The sequence below is a fragment of the Cydia amplana genome, chromosome Z (assembly GCF_948474715.1).
Source record: "Cydia amplana chromosome Z, ilCydAmpl1.1, whole genome shotgun sequence".
NCBI classification, from domain to species: Eukaryota; Metazoa; Arthropoda; class Insecta; order Lepidoptera; family Tortricidae; genus Cydia; species Cydia amplana.
In genome coordinates this window covers 1,547,655-1,565,394 of record NC_086096.1, presented here as the reverse complement: position 1 = coordinate 1,565,394, position 17,740 = coordinate 1,547,655, and the positions used below count along the sequence as shown (strand labels likewise).

Genomic DNA, 17,740 nt, shown 5'->3' with positions numbered 1-17,740 from the left:
AACTGAATGACTATAATAAATATTATAATATCAATGTACTTTGAGGATATTTCACATGTTTGTGCCATACAACACGGATATGTAAAATAAGTTATGTGTGTTAATATTTATCATAGTGCACTTCATTGTGGTCCTTATACATATACTAATATTTGATGTATGTACTTATTTATTTTGTCACCGCTACCTACTCAACAATATTATTTTCCTAATATACTTAACTCTTTGACTCAACCTCAGTCTAAATATAAAATACTGAACGCAGTCGCTGGCTACTGTCATGTCATGTCACTCTGACAGTGACAGTTTGTACCTGTTGGCTGCTGTGGTGGTTGGCTGTGTTGTGTGCGGTATTGCATAAAAATGTAATCGAAAAACCAGCCCTTATACGGCGCGGACGTGTAAAGATTTATCCTTACATTTAATTTGGGCTTATGAATAAATACAGTGTATTTTTGAATGACTGGACTCAACTCGGGCCGTTAAGAAAAAACAACTATTTATTGCTTAAAGTTTACAACTTTTTATTAACTTTTTGATCTTTCAAAATGATAACAAATGCAGTGATTTTTTTGTCTATTGTTATAGGAACTTTGGTAAGTACATAATGTTATGAATATTGTTGTTTAACAACATTCAAACATGATTTAATCGCATGCAAATATTGACATTTCAGCAAGACATTTATCTTTTTTTTTAAATCAATCAGGATAAGCTTCTTGTTACTAATACATTAAAATAATATCCGTTTTCTGATATATTTTAACAAAAAGTAGGTATAGTTGGAATAACCAGGAAAACTATATTCATCCTTTTTTTTTAGGTGCTAGTACTAGTGTAAGACAAAGATAGTATGATTCTCTCTGTCTATATTTGAAATGAGACAGTCCTTTGACAAACTATATTTAGTTTTATTAAAAAAAAATGTGTTACTTATAGTTTTACAATATATCACTCCAAGACAGACAAGGCCAGATAATCAAAAAAGTACAGTCTAATTTATAGGTCTGGCTACTGAAATATTATACAAATGTTTGGCGGGAAATTCAAAAAATCTTAGGCTGGTCACACTTTGCGTAGTAGGAATTATAGTTTTGATACTAGAAAATATTTTTGATTTTCTGTGCACACGTAAGGTACCTAAGGGTATAAGTTAAACATACGTTGATGTGCACTCAAAGTCAGCTCACATAATTTCTACCACTATGTAATGTACAGTCAACGATAAACACATATGTTAACACTTTCTCACCATATACCTACCATTGTATTGTATTGTGTATTGTTGTTGTATTGTATTGTATGTTTAATTTGCACACCTGCATGCAGGTTGAAAACGTGGAACTGTTGTACTTTTAAGACCTATTGTAACTATGTTCTTGCAAATAAAAATTTATGATTATGATTAACAAGGCGAAAAATAAAATGTAGTGTAAATAAGACCCAGCTCAATAATACTGTATATTAATCCATGACCAAAAAAATTACATAAGTAATATGCCAAATATGCTAAAAGTATCAACATATTTATAGAGCACCAACCTGCAAATTTGTTTACATTTGTGTAGGACTTGTAAACATTGCAGTTTTTCGTTATGCAACGCTACACGTCGACTTCGCACATTGTCGTAATTATTAACGAGCTTAAATAATAGTTTGCGGACCTCACTCAGTATAGACATTATTAATATTATTTAAAATAAACCCCTAAACTGCAAACAATTTGAATGAATGACATAAATTGACAACTGACTTTTAGCTTTTTTTTAAATCATAGACAATTGGTGATACAACAACGAAATATCTGTCAACAATTTTTGGCTAGCCCTACCATCTATGGGCTAGCCAGACTACATCAGTATACTCCCCCCCCCCCTTGAGCTCAAATTTCTCAAATTTTACATACAATGCATGCCCCTCTGTGGCCTCTGCCCCCCCCCCCCGTCCAGGCCTATCAACTCGCCACCCCCTAGTTCACTGGCTGGCTACGCCCTTGATTATTTGTATTAAAATCGTAAATCAAAAGGATATAACAATCAGTCAGTACAAAATTAGAAGTTGTTTGTTAATACATTTTTCCTTAAGTATATTAATTTTCCTTACCCCCATTATTTTAACAGTATAGTATTAGGGCATGTTCACACTGGAAGTAAGGAACCATGGCAGCAGTAAAGCTTCAGTTACAGCCTTCAACACATCAGCTGACAGCTTTTCCACCGCAACACAGCCAGCTGATGATGTTTATGTATTCATAAATGAGAGCATATAAACTAGAATCTGATAAAGTTTCAAGCGAGTTGCGATAGGTTTTTTTTCACGTGATTGGGTGGCTGTCATTCATCTTCCCACCAACTGAGCGGCGGGTGGGGTACCGGGGCAAATGGGGCAATGCTTAACGCAGTTAAAACACGCGGTTGGCACTGTCAGGCTCATTCCGCGATTTCGTCGCGTCGCTACATATCTAAAAGTACATGCGGCCCACACCAATTTTGGTGTCTACATAACAATAATTTCCTTTTTCCAGGGTCAAGTGTACGAAGACAAGCGATGTAAATGCGTGTGCCCGAGCCCCGCCATGGTGTTCAACAGCACTGTGAGTCCGCAACGGAAGCTGTACATAGCTGACGTACCGCCCAGCAAGTGGTATGTCACATCTATATATGTATACACACACACACACACACACACACACACACACACACACACACACACACACACACCAAAGTTACACACACACACACCAATATCACACACACGCACACCAAAATTGCACACAAACATACACCAAAATTACACACACACACCAAGATCATGGGCGCAAGATAGTCCTCTTGCGCCCTCTAAATAAAAAGTAAAATAAAATAAATTTATTTTATTTCAGGCATACACACCAAACAAAGTGATATACAAAAAATTACCTATACAATTAAAAAAAAGTCAAAATTGTAAAAAGTAATATAACTAAAAAAAAAATACATTTTCAAAATCAAGGGACAGACAGACAGCGGGTAGCGACTTTGTTTTATACGATGTAGTGATTTATTTGCAGCAACTGCATAGAAGTGGTGCTGCCGCGGCTGGGCGACTTAAGAGGCCGAGAGGCCGAGTACTGCCCGAGGTGCGAGTGCAAATACGAGACGCGAAACACCACTGTTATTAAGGTAAGTAAAAATTTCCTTGTCCTTGACGAGTAGCGTAGAAACGATCGTGGTACTACTACAACCGGTATTGGTATAGGTGAACCAGGATCTATTGAGGGTGCGCCATGTTGCGGAATTTCACTGGAACTAATTTTTTCATACTACACTGAATTGTCACCCTATACATGAGAATAACAGCGCCCTCTTGACAATTATCATATATTACTGGTCAGGCTATACTTACTTATTACCGGTAATAGCTTTAGGAGTAAAATATCAAATAGTGGTATTTGTTGTTAAATTGGCTAAACCGATAATTACTATTGAATACCAGTATTCGAATACCTCTATTCGGAGCTTTATTGAAATTCAAATGACACCGGTTATACCTCAATAATAACCTGTAGTCAGAATACCGGTATGAAACATCTGACGTCACAATGGACCCTTTTAACCCCAAGACGTCACCTGACGCGCGCGGCTCGGCCCAATATCAACCTTCGTGCATTCTGACAAGGTTCACAATGACGCGCCGCGCAAGATAGGCGTGGCGTACAAAGGGTTAATGGATTTTGTTGACTTACATAATTAAATGCGCCAAAAATATTATTATATTTACTATTAAGCTTTTTCGTCATTCCGTTGCTAATCGATCTGAAATTGTGGCAATCTGCTTTCACGCGTGAGGTATAGTCTGGCATTATGCCCTAGATTGATCTGAGTGGATCAGCGCGATGCGCTGACGCAATCTGTTGCTTAAACACCCATTTTGTCAGTAAATAAGTACAAAAAACTATACTCATCCCTTTCTTTAAGTGCTATGCTAGTACTAGCGCAGGACAAAGACAGTATGATTCTCTCAGTCTGTTTGCAACTATAATTACAATCGGGGCGGGATAGAGTGCTGTTCTGTAAAATTCAATACAGTACGATACAGAGAACACAGCAACTCAAGTAGAGGTAAAAAAAAAGCGGCCAAGTGCGAGTCGGACTCGCCCATGAAGGGTTCCGTATTTAGGCGATTTAAGACGTATAAAAAAAAACTACTTACTAGATCTCGTTCAAACCAATTTTCGGTGGAAGTTTACATGGTAATGTACATCATATATTTTTTTTAGTTTTATCATTCTCTTATTTTAGAAGTTACAGGGGGGGGGACACACATTTTACCACTTTGGAAGTGTCTCTCGCGCAAACTATTCAGTTAGGAAAAAAATTATATTAGAAACCTCAATATCATTTTTGAAGACCTATCCATAGATACCCCACACGTATGGGTTTGATGAAAAAAAAAATTTTGAGTTTCAGTTCGAAGTATGGGGAACCCCAAAAATTTATCGTTTTTTTTCTATTTTTGTGTGAAAATCTTAATGCGGTTCACAGAATACATCTACTTACCAAGTTTCAACAGTATAGTTCTTATAGTTTCGGAGAAAAGTGGCTGTGACATACGGACGGACAGACAGACGGACAGACAGACAGACAGACATGACGAATCTATAAGGGTTCCGTTTTTTGCCATTTGGCTACGGAACCCTAAAAAGGCGGTGCGGCGGCTAAATGCGATCTCTTCCAGACAACCTCCCATTCCTTATTCAGTGACATGTTATTCCGCGTATGTGTATAATTCCATGTACATATATTTTTTAAATCATATTTCTATAAAGAGAAGTACCTTATGTGTATAATTGCATGAATTCTATAGTAATTTAAATTGTATTTTTTCTTAGTTACTCGTAATGCATGTTAATTATAAGATGTATTTTTTTGAAAAGATGTGTCCCTCCGAGGTTGTTGCCGGTCCCATATTGGGATACGCTCCTCTAATTGAGGGGGATTTAAATCTTCTCGGTGCAGACGTGTAGGGTTGGAGCCGGTGTAGCTTTATTTGACGTTCATAAGCCGCATTGTAATATGCCTACTTGAATAAACTATCTTTTATCTTATCTTATCTTTATCAGGTGGTGGTAATAACGGTGGTCTGGCTAATAGCCTTACTGCTTGTCTACGCAGGATTCCTTGCTTGTCTGCAGCCACTTATGCGACGAAAGCGGACCTACAAGGACCACTCTGAAGAGGTAACATCTTATTATACTTTGTGCACTCGTATTTGCATTATTTGACACATGTCACTCACAACAGCAATACAACGTAAAATGTTTTGCACATCGAAATCGGTATAAATCATTCATATTACAATAGTTATTAGATATTTATAACAAAGCATTATTAAATTTATTATATCTTCTTATTATTATTTATTAACCATATAACTCTAGCTTTATTTAAATCTCAAATAAAAATGTATTTAACGTCACAATTCGATACCTCAGTCTAGGTGCCATCCAATCGTAATTGCTTGCTGTGACAATTGATTTGGATTAGTTACATCTCTATATACGTCAGTCATAATGTGTCAAATAATGCAAATACGAATAATCCCACTATAGTTTATCCATCTCCCATCCTCGGTACGGAGTGAAACATGTCGGCTCGGCCACGACATTGAGCGACTTGCGACGGCGGCAGCGATAACCATAGGTTAGAGCGAGACACAGCGATCTTACCTTTCGTTCCCACCTATAAATAAATATTATAGGACATTCTTACACAGAATGACTAAGTCCCACAGTAAGCTCAAGAAGGCTTGTGTTGTGGGTACTCAGACAACGATATATATAATATACAAATACATAAATACATAGAAAACACCCAAGACTCAGGAACAAATATCTGTGCTCATCACACAAATAAATGCCCACCGGGATTCAAACCCAGGACCGCGGCTTTACAGGCAGGGTCACACCCACTAGGCCAGACCAGTCGTCAAGTTGTCAACCTATGGTTGTCGCTACCGCCGTCGCCGGTCGCGTAATGTCGTGGCCGAGCCGTTAGAGTCCCGGGCAAGCTCGGTTTTCCATACAAACGTAGTTACGCTCTCATTTTAAAACTAGTTAGATTGCTCTGAAACTTTGTACTTATAATAGGATACGGCACAGACAAGACATCCTCTAGACTGAGCATAGTAACGCTACCCCCTCTGCCACTTATACGGTAGTTTTACTCCATCTTCGAGTCAATCCCGTGCCGTGATTGGTCCGTGTCTTTGAACGGACCAATCACGGCACGGGATTCGCTCACCTCGTCCCCCCGCACCCGCGTATTTTTGGCAGCATCGGTTTCATGAAATAATTGCTCTAAACTCCGTCTAGAGGATTCCTAGTCTATGGGATACGGTATATCTAGTTCTGTAATTAGTTTATGTAGCTTCAGATACCATTATTAAAAAACACAGCGAATTTAAGTTTTTCATACAAAACTTGTTTTTGCTCTATTTCGTTTTTAGGGTTCCGTAGCCAAATGGCAAAAAATGGAACCCTTATAGATTCGTCATGTCTGTCTGTCTGTCTGTCTGTCCATCTGTCCGTCTGTCCGTCTGTCCGTCTGTCTGTCCGTCCGTATGTCACAGCCACTTTTCTCCGAAACTATAAGAACTATACTGTTGAAACTTGGTAAGTAGATGTATTCTGTGAACCGCATTAAGATTTTCACACAAAAATAGAAAAAAAACAATAAATTTTTGGGGTTCCCCATACTTCGAACTGAAACTCAATTTTTTTTTTTTCATCAAACCCATACGTGTGGGGTATCTATGGATAGGTCTTCAAAATGATATTGAGGTTTCTAATATCATTTTTTTCTAAACTGAATAGTTTGCGCGAGAGACACTTCCAAAGTGGTAAAATGTGTGTCCCCCCCCCGTAACTTCTAAAATAACAGAATGATAAAACTAAAAAAAATATATGATGTACATTACCATGTAAACTTCCACCGAAAATTGGTTTGAACGAGATCTAGTAAGTAGTTTTTTTTTTATACGTCATAAATCTCCTAAATACGGAACCCTTCATGGGCGAGTCCGACTCGCACTTGGCCGCTTTTTTATAAGCTAGAGCTATATAAACTAATTACAGCACTAGATATACCTCCTGTCGTTGTATGTGCAAAGTTACAATCAAACACGTAGTTTTAAAATGAAATACGTGAGTGACCCGTTCTTAATATATTTAATTTTGTGTCTCACGGAAGTTTTGTTATTATAGCTGGTCAAGCAAATCTTGTCAGTAGAAAAAGGCGCGAAATTCAAATTTTCTATGGGACGATATCCCTTCGCGCCTACTTTTTTCAAATTTGCCGCCTTTTTCTACTGACAAGATTTGCTTGACCATCTATATTATTAAAATATCACCTGAAAGTGTTATAAAGAAAGAAAAAAAACCGGCCAAGTGCGAGTCGGACTCGCGCACGGAGGGTTCCGCACCATCAACAAAAAATAGAGCAAAACAAGCAAAAAAACGGTCACCCATCCAAGTACTGACCCCGCCCGACGTCTAGCTATCACGGTTCGTGAGATACAGCCTGGTGACAGACGGACGGACGGACAGCGGAGTCTTAGTAATAGGGTCCCGTTTTTACCCTTTGGGTACGAAACCCTAAAAAAGAAAGAAATCTTTATCTTTATGTTCACATTTGTAAAATTAGTAGCGAATAATAATAAAGATTCACTCTTTTTTTAACCAGGAAATGTTGGGCATGGTGGGCAATGTTGAGGAGATTACATTTTTAACCTCCTAAGGCCCAAGGTCCTACCTATAGTACCTATTCAGTTCAATGTAATTTAAACCATGTTCAATTGGAACAGAGTCGCTTTTGCTTTGTTCCGTTCAATTTTTCAAACAACGCAAAATCAACTCTATTTCCTACAGTTTAGGTTCAAATTTCAGTGGTAAATTTTGGATGTTTCGTTTGTATGGCTGGGCCTTGGAGGTTAATTTGGTATAAATTAATTACAACTATGTTTCAGGCTCGACATCTGATGCAAAGCTACGGCGACGAAGACTGAACAGCAGCCACACTTATCCATATTAACATTAGCATAAAAAAACGGAATATGAAACCCTCAATTAAATCGCATAATATGTGATGTTCCATGGGAAAAGGTACCTTATGACGGCTGGCGCTTACGTCGCATAGCACCGCAATAGTATTGGAGCCAACCGCCATAAGGTACCTTTACCCGTGGGACGTCACATATATGCCAGCCAAAAAACTTCCTTGATATTATTAATTTAGATATGAAATTTGATTATGTTTTTTTAGATGGGAGCGGAGCAGTCAATGTTGTAGGGCATTACAAAAAAAGTTTCTAAATAAATCATTATACATATTAATATTCTCTCGGTCACTCACCGGTCGAGTAAAAACGTGAGTGACCCGTTTCAATATGTTTTGTTATTAAAATGATAATAATATAAATGATGAGGTTGGTAACTATCAAAAGTTTTTAAAGGTTTTTGGTTTATAGATGGCGCCAGTACAGGGTACTGTCTTTAGTTTTTTTCTATGAGATTTGGATTAAAAGTCGAAATAAAATTCCAATTAAAGAAGAATTTGACACTATTCGTATCGTAGGATTGATAGGTAAAACTTATTCTGGCTCCATCTGTAAAATACTTCCCAAACCGACCAAACCAATTGCATTTAATACTTTTTCTGTATCAGCCAAAATATATAAATATAAATAATTTCTCTATATTATCAATCTGGGTATTCTATTTACCAGTCGCTTTTCGGTGAAGGAAAACATCGTGAGGAAACCGGACTAATCCCGATACGGGCCTAGTTTACCCTCTGGGATGGAAGGTCAGATGGCAGTCGCTTTCGTAAAAACTAGTGCCCACGCCAATTACTGGGATTAGTTGCCAAGCGGACCCCAGGCTCCCATGAGCCGTGGCAAAATGCCGGGACAACGCGAGGAAGAAGATTATCAATCTGGGTATTCCTCGCCTTAAGTTAAATGATTTGTTAATAAAACTTGATAACGAACAAGAAATATTTAAACTCGATTAAAAAGTACTAACTTTTTTTAGAAACACTCGGTTTATTTTGTTATTTTTTTTATAATTTTGTACTTTGTAATTCTTAATAGGCACTAATTTTAAGTTAGTTATAATCCCATGAATCCCATCTCATACATATTGTTTTATTTTAATACTTACGTAGAGTATATATTTATATGTAACTATGTTTATATAAATTTACTATACAATTCAATAAAATGTCGTGGTTGTGAAACACGAATAGGTATGTCGAATATATTATCAAAATTATACACTAATGGTATATTTTTAGATCGCTAAATTGTCAAAAATATTTAATCGATATTATATTAAATAAAAAAAATATGTAGTATACGACGAAGAAAAAACTACCATATGTTATGGCATTGATAAATATTAATCTTTTGGACGCCAATTTCAAGTTAAAAAAAATGCCTAATTTCTCGTTTGAGAAGCTTAAATTGACAGCGGACATTGAAATATAAAAATCGTGTAACATTCTTTAACCTTTTGGACGCCAATGACCGATATATCCGCACCGTCGGTTCAACGCCGAAGTCCGATTAATCGGTCACAACATAGACCTACGTGCATATACATAAAGTTCAACTTCAGTTATGACACTTCAATGACGTGGCGTCTGAGTGACAGCTTTTGTGTTTGACACGGCGTCGAAAAGGTTAAAAAAAACCGGACAAGTGTGAGTCCTCCTCGTCCACCGAGGGTTCCGTAGGTACTCGTATTTTTATTTTTAGTATTTGTTGTTATAGGCAACAGGAATACATCATCTGTAAAAATTTTAAGTGTACTGACAGACAGACGGACAGTGGTGTCTTAGTAACAGGGTCCCGTTTTTACCTTTTGGGTACGGAACCCTAAAAAACATAAAAAACATTACGGTAGTGATGGAACGAAATGAGGGGCTGTGATTGAATGATAATAATATTAATCTCTTTTAGAGAAGTGCCGAAATGTATTGATTTATATTGTTTAGTTGGTATACAGTATGTGTCAGAACGAAAGGCCAAGAAAGAGACCCATTAATGTTTAAGTGATACTGAGTAACTTTTACTATGGGACCAACCCCGAAAACGCGGAAAAAAAATTGGATGTTTCATACATTTTACTGGTCTGATGTTGAAATTTCCTATGGAAGAGTCACTTTTTTTTTCGCGATTACGGGGTTGGTCCCATAGTAAAAGTTGCTCAGTATGACTGAAACATTAATGGGTCTCTTTCTTGGCCTTTCGTTCTGATACATACTGTATTACTCGTATATTGCCAAAACATGTGTTCAAAAATATTGTGTACCTATGTGTGTAACTCCAGGGGCAAGAATATTGCAAACTCGAGTCTTTATTTTAACTTCGATTATTTCTTAACGCCAAAAACAATTTAAATAATTATAACAATTGGCGAAGAGGAAGAGGTTTCCTTATTTGTTTCAACAACTTATTAAATCATTTCCAAATATTTAAAATTATACTTCTATTTTTGTTTACCTACTTCCACAACGGTACTAAGTAGGTTTTTTTGGAAAAAACACTTAGGTAGGTATATAAAACGGTATCAAAAAGTGAATCTATGTGTGTTAATATTTATGTACTAATTAGTAAGAAATATTCTATACGTTATCGTTCTTATAACTAATAATTCTAGAACAAAACTATATTATACGAATACGAATAAAACTAATATTATAAACTAGTAGTTCGCCCCGAACTGAGAACTCGCGTTTCGCATAGAACTGTAGTTTAAAAATGGTAAATTAAAAAAATATATATATAAATGTGTAAGCCGAGCACTTTCATTTGATACCAAACTCGACCATACTTTCTTGCAAAAAAGATGACCAGAATAGCAAGACCCCTCTCAAATTGCTTTTTGGCCTTCTAAGCTCTTCTAGCTCAATAACCCCTTGAGCGAGCCTGCTCATAATTTAATGACTAAAATATAATGCCCTCAACTACACGTTTACCCAATTTCATTGAAATTAGAACAAATTTACTTAAGTTATTGTGTATCAAACTATCCTCTGATAGTTCAGCTTAAAAACATTGAAATGCCGGGACGTGCCCCTAGCCAGCCGCGTGTCCCAAGTCGAATGTAAGAACTTCGCTTCGCTTCGCTCGCTCGTTCGATTATAATATGTATACTTCTTGTATTTAATCCCTGTGATACCACAATAGATATATATTTGACATTAACTTTACAATGTAATAAAATTTACTGGAGTATTAAATGTTTAAAATTAACAGTCATTTTTTATTTACTTTAGACTTCGACCTGGCTCCCAGTGATTATTGTTTATTTGTTCCCAAATTTGAAGAGGGAGTTATAGGGAAATTAATAACGCAATTCTGGCTCATTTTTGACAGCAAAAGATAAAATACATTGTTTTGGATATTTAGGATTTTTTTTTATACCGATCACACAAAAGTATCTAATCTAATACCTTTAAACGAGCAATTCTTGTTTATTTATATATTTATTTATTTATATATATATATATATATATATATTTCGGGGATCTCGGAAACGGCTCTGACGATTTCGATGAAATTTACTATATGGGGGTTTTTGGGGGCGAAAAATCGATCTAGCTAGGTTTTATCTCTGGGAAAACGCGCATTTTCGTGTTTTTATATGTTTTTGGTCACCCAGATATTTAAACCTTAAGCGGGATTATATTGAAAAGGAAAAATAATAATGTCCTTATAAATATTTTATTTATAAAAGTCATCCGTTCCACGAACTTTTGGACCTCCCCTCGTAGCAATTGGTTGGTGTACCTAGATACGATCGAAACGTCAGGATAAATAAATATTTGTCAAGAAATCCTTTACCTAGTATACAAATTCGCCCAGAACTCATTTTTAATTTGAAGTTTTTTTTTTATTACTCTCCTATTCATTTTAACCCTTTGAACGCGTCGCCTGTCGTGAGCGGCGCGCCATTGTGAACCTTGTCGGAAATGCCCGAAGGTTTATTATTGGGCTGCAGCTGCAGCAACGCTCGTCAGTTATTGACATCTTTGGTGATGGTGGTCATCAAACTCAAAGGGTTAATGAAGAGGAGCAAGTTTTATGAAAGAGATATATCTAGGTGTTATCTGTGGGAAAACGCGCATTTTTGAGTTTTTATATGTTTTCCTAGCAAAGCTCGGTCTTCCAGATATTAAAACATTATTAAATTTAACCCCATCAATAACCTTGGTGACGTCATAATACAGTATAGGGGAGGTGGCGAGCCACGCAGGTGTGCAACGGTATTAGTAGTAGAAATGGTAATAATAGTATAGTATAGTGGTGTAATGATGAATGGCGTGGGAACGCGGGGGATAACGGTCAAACAATCTTAGTTTATGTTTTTTAATGTATTGGCACGCGTTGAAGTTTTACTCGATTGTCTCATTAAAATGACGGGTCACTGACGTTTTTAAAAGTCGAATGTTTCGCAAGAACGTGAGTGACCCGTCTTAATATACAGGTTGTTTTTAATTCCTGTAATAGGGGCAATAAATTAAATTTTATTTAAATAAAAATATATATATTATTTGCTAAATAATAACATTAATCGGTGTAAGTGCTGCAGCAGAAATAGGAAATCGAGCAAGGTGTTCATTTTGTAATGACAATTTTTAAGATGGTATTTTGTTCTTATTTACTGACAAATTGGCTTGACCAACTATATATATGTACTACCTACCCATAGAGCGGCAAAAATCGTTCTCGCTTAAATGCAAAAATATGACTAAAATCTTTATCATACACAGACAGCAGGTTAAACCTTAACTGTTTCCGCTACTGACTGTACATTTACAAACATTTAATCTAAAAAACTTGTAAATGCCCCTTTTTATCTATCCCATTCTCAAAGGAACCATTCAATATTGTTTAATAGTTTTTGCCAGTTTTCGTATGTAAATATTAGCCTTGATAACGTGTGAACGAGCGGTGGTGCTTTGAACTAAACTTTAGTGCTTATTATTTACTTAAGCTTCTGCCACCAAATTTCATCTAAATGGAAGAAATAATTAAAATCTAGAATAAACTGCAATAAATGTCATTAAGTATACTAAGAAAAAAAGAATGAAGAAGAAAGAAGTGCATAATATACTTGAAAAAATTCGACCTATGCCGCTGTGGCCCGGTGCCTCGGCAGTGGCAAGTTGGCAACAGGCACCTGCCGCGATAGCAGAGGACGCTGGTTCGATTCCAGCCTGAGGCACTGGAGGCCTGGGGTCACTTTTTCTTAGTACATATATGACATTTATTTCAGTTTATAATTTATATAGGTAGTAGTTTTTCTACTTGAAATAAAAACATATATGTATAATATTTTTTTGGGCGATTGGCTAGTTCCAAATAAAAAAGAACGGGTTGCACTCCGGGAGTGCTGGCAGAAGTGAAAACTCAATCACTATTGCAAAATGTCTGCAGCACTATGTATAATAATTGAGGTTAACGCCATCTAGCGTTTTTTAGTCGCATTACTTGAAACCCCTAAGCACATCACTGTTAGTACTCGGGTTATATTAATACCAGTTAGATGGAAACTCACCAGATGGCATTTAAATCAATAAAGAAAAACTCAATGACATTGTAAGTTTTTCGATCAGATCACGTGTCCGTCTTACGGTCACGTGATCTGTCGCGAGTTTAACATTTTTTCCCCACCTCAAAAAGTGCACAGCGCCGCTAAAGAAGTTTTCACTTCAAAAAATTAGTTTATTTCACTTTTAAGCTCTAAATCGCAGCAATAACTTTACTCTCACTCAAATAGGTAACTATTATTTGACTACAAAGTGCATTGTCCTAAAGTCACTAACTGAAGGGAGGGCAGAAGCGATTCCGTCATACCATTGCCATGAACCAACCAGTATAACTCAGATATATAAACCCGTAACAATATCAAGTAACCAAAGAGCTATTTACACTGGTTAAAGTTATAGGCTACAGCAACTACATACCAGGTGTTACGAGAAACTCCCCTAAGGAGGGAGATTCGCGAATACTGATTTGTAACTACTCGTCTTATAACAGTCAGATTTTAATGAGTGTTGTGACGTTTTGGAATTGAGATATGAAGAGCACATTAAATTTGCGTTCCCACGGGCGTTGATAAAGAATAGCGTAGGTTGCAAAAGTTGACAAAGAGAGTTGTACTCTTTAAAATAATACGTACAATAGGGGTCTGTAGGCCTCACTGTACCAACAGGGTTTTCTTGTGAGGAAAGTAAACGCAGTTCCGATTTTCCTCTCAGGATTAACATTAGTAACATTACATATAGGTACATATGTCCCTTTGTTTGATTTTTTAATTGTTTAATTATGATAAGAAATTGCGCTTTAAAAAAAATAGAATTTGTTTAAGCTCCAAAGTATAATAATTATGTAGGTAACCATAAATCGAAAAAAAAAACAAACGAGGGGGCATAGCTTAATTAAAACATTGGGCATAGGTATAGTAGTAAGTTATATATGCTTAAAAATATGTCAAATTGTTGAAACCAGCCAGCCTATTATGGATAGCTTTATCCATCTTTATCCACGTGATAAAATAACTGTCACTGTTTAACACCGTGGGAAAGAAAGTGACGGACACCGTTTTATCACGCTGTCACGTAGACAAGAACGACCATCATATCCGTACAGGTTGACACATCGTGTGAGTGACTTTGAGTGACAATTATAAATTCGGTTAATAAATCAATTAAATCATTATTAACCGAATTTATAATCATTTTTTTCTCTTCTAAGATACACCGCAACCGAGGTTGGAACCCACGTTTTTAGGGTTTCGTACCCAAAGCGTAAAAACGGGACCCTATTACTAAGACTCCTCTGCCGTCCGTCTGTCACCAGGCTGTATCTCATGAACCGTGATACACAGTTGAAATTTTCACAGATGATGTATTTCTGTTGCCGCTATAACAACAAATACTAAAAAGTACGGAACCCTCGGTGGGCGAGTCCGACCCGCACTTGTCCTGTTTTTAACCACCACGCACACATGAAAGATAAAGTACCAGCAAAAGATGGTAAACCTTGTTTTTCGTGTATATTACTTATTAGTCCGCAGCAAGCTCGGCCAAATTTCACGGTTAGAAAGATGGAATCTTGAGCGTTGCGAGGGTTTCATAGCACGAGGGTTAAACAAATTTTGCCCCCGAGTGAAACACAAATATTTTCACCACACCAACCCGAATTAGTTATGATGTAACAGTCAGCTGCAGAGAGAGGTGACCCCTGTTTGCAGGGCGGGTAGGTAGACCCACTACCGTCTTTACCATAAGGTCACACGGGGCTAGGGTTACCAGACGTCAGGAATTTTCCTGACATGTCAGGAATTCTGGCCGTTTGTCAGGAATGCGGAAGGAATACGAAAATGTCAGGAATTTTAGTGAATTAACAATAATGTACCTAAAAAGGAACATTATACAAATTTACTTATCTAGCATACATAGATATCGCATACGACTACATCCCCCGTCTCCCGCCGATACGAGCGTCAGGAATTTTTGTAGCAACTCAGGAATTTTGTCAGGAAATTCCAAATTTGGATCTGGTAACCCTACAGGGGGCCCGTGCCCAGGGCCCCATCCTCAGGGGGCCCCGATCCTCAGGGGCCCGAAAGACAGACAGCAACAGTGAGAACCGGTTTATGTGTATATAAAGTGAAATCCTATAAAACATTGACTTTGAGGATATTTTTACTTTTCAAAAGGGCCCCAAGTTCTTGAGTGCCCAAGGCCCCAGCATAGTTTAAGACGGCCCTGGGTAGACCAGGCGGCGTAGCACGGTGGCGTTTTTATCGCTTATCACCATGCCTGTCACGTTCTAACAAGTATGTAAGTGCGAAAGGGACGCGCATAGTGATATGCGATAAAAATGGAACCGTGCTGCGCCCGCAGGTATATCTGTTTATTTCCATGGCTCTTAAGTGATTATAGTTATTTATATTCATCAAAAACAGACTTGGACCAGGGATGTTGCGGATGCCGATTTTTTGACATCCGCGGATGCGGATTTTTAAAGGCTCACATCCGCGGATGCATGCAGATACATAATAAAAAACGTCAAATATTACATAATATTAATTTTTATTTCAAAAAACCGGCCAAGTGCGAGTCGGACTCGCGTTCCAAGGGTTCCATACATTAAGTCCCACTCACGCCTGACTGCTCATTTCTAAATAGGTTTTTTTGGCTAATTACTAAATTACCTAGCGGAAGTTCCGCGGTTGCGGATTCGGATGCGGATATTCGCAACATCCCTTGGACGGTAGACGCTCAAATCCCCGCGAAGAGCACGAGGTAGTACAAACAGCAACACCTCTCATACATCAGTAGACCTTATTACTAAAGGCATAAGGTCCACCGATGTACAGTTATAGTACGGCTCTTCTGAGGTGAACTTTTCGCTTCAAACCGTAATCTTTCAAACAAAGGCTATTGTCTCTATTATCGCAAAAGCGCTTGCTCCCGACTTGGCACGTGCCAGTACAACATTCATATTGAAAAACAACCGGTATCGTCATAGTATTAAGGTTCAAATTTAATGTCACTGATATTCTAGATATTACGTTTTGGTAGTGTAGGACGATAAACCGCCCCGAAGCGATACGGCGCTCATATTATTTTGATACTTAGTGTGGTGTTAAAAATGAAACGCGGTTATTTATTATATTGTTTTATTTAACAGTGTGGGCGGTGGTACAGTCGAAAATCCATTTTATTTTTGTACGTCAAGTTTTGTAAGCAGTACCTACTTACCAATTTAGTATAATGAGCAATTGTTCATGGAATAAAACAACATGCTAAATGAAATTATGTATATTTTTTTAGTTAAGAGACACACGAAGCCGCCGCCAAAAAGCCGCGCTCCCATCGCTCGCGTCGAAGTTTCGCTCTCTTTTAAAATTATACATATAGTCTGTCAAGCCGGATATGTCAGTAGCAATGTAAAGCAAACTAAAGTATGGTATCCCTAGGAAACGAACAAAAAGCAGCAATGTAGGTACATCGAACAACGGTGAAATGCACAAAAAACATTATAAATGATACGCAATTTTCAAATTTGCCGCCAATTTCTACTGACGAGATTTGCTTGAACAAGTATACTTATATTCATTTATGTTGATAAAAATGTATTATAAAGAAAATAGAGCGAGTAGAAGTTTTGTATGTAAAACATTTTGTAGCTCTAGGTACCTTAGTACATAATTATTTTCCTTGTAGGTAATTACAATTTCAAGCAGTCGTGACAACTAATACCAGACATAGATTTAGATATACGTTACAATGTCCATGCCAAGTTTGAGAGCGCCGAAGAATACCTAATAAGAGCGAAACTTGATTATATAGCTTCCTGTGACTCTTAACTAAATATTATAAAATGGTAGCATATTCATGTTACAATTATTTCTGTTAATATCTAACCTGTATAAAAAAAATGTATAAACATTGAATTTTTTTTACAATTACTACAGAAATCGTCTACAATTTGAATGACAGCTGCAAGTGTGGGAATGTGAGAGTCCTAGAGCAGGGAGTTGCTGCGGTTCTTGCAGATTAAAACTATATACTAAATGTAAAAACGATTTAAATAACATTTATTTTTATCACTAACAACTCTATTACTATTATAACATATTAGCATTTAATTTATTTTTTCGTTTTTTTGTAATCTGTAACGA

At 37.0% G+C, this 17,740-nt stretch overlaps 1 protein-coding gene across 1 annotated transcript; it reads left to right on the top strand.

The window, feature by feature from the left end:
- Positions 1-328: 328 nt before the first annotated feature.
- On the top strand, positions 329-8,043 carry LOC134661709 (proton-transporting V-type ATPase complex assembly regulator TMEM9-like). Its single transcript, XM_063517880.1, has 5 exons — positions 329-596; positions 2,525-2,643; positions 3,050-3,161; positions 5,102-5,218; positions 8,005-8,043. Exons 1-5 carry the CDS (start codon positions 549-551, stop codon positions 8,041-8,043), a joined length of 435 nt encoding a protein of 144 aa, XP_063373950.1. The 5' UTR covers positions 329-548.
- Positions 8,044-17,740: the final 9,697 nt, after the last annotated feature.

Coding starts and splice junctions, on each gene's coding strand:
- LOC134661709 (XM_063517880.1), top strand. CDS start 549: ATGATAACAAATGCAGTGATTTTTTTGTCTATTGTTATAGGAACTTTG. Junction 597..2,524: donor CTATTGTTATAGGAACTTTG/GTAAGTACATAA, acceptor TCCTTTTTCCAG/GGTCAAGTGTACGAAGACAA. Junction 3,162..5,101: donor GAAACACCACTGTTATTAAG/GTAAGTAAAAAT, acceptor TATCTTTATCAG/GTGGTGGTAATAACGGTGGT.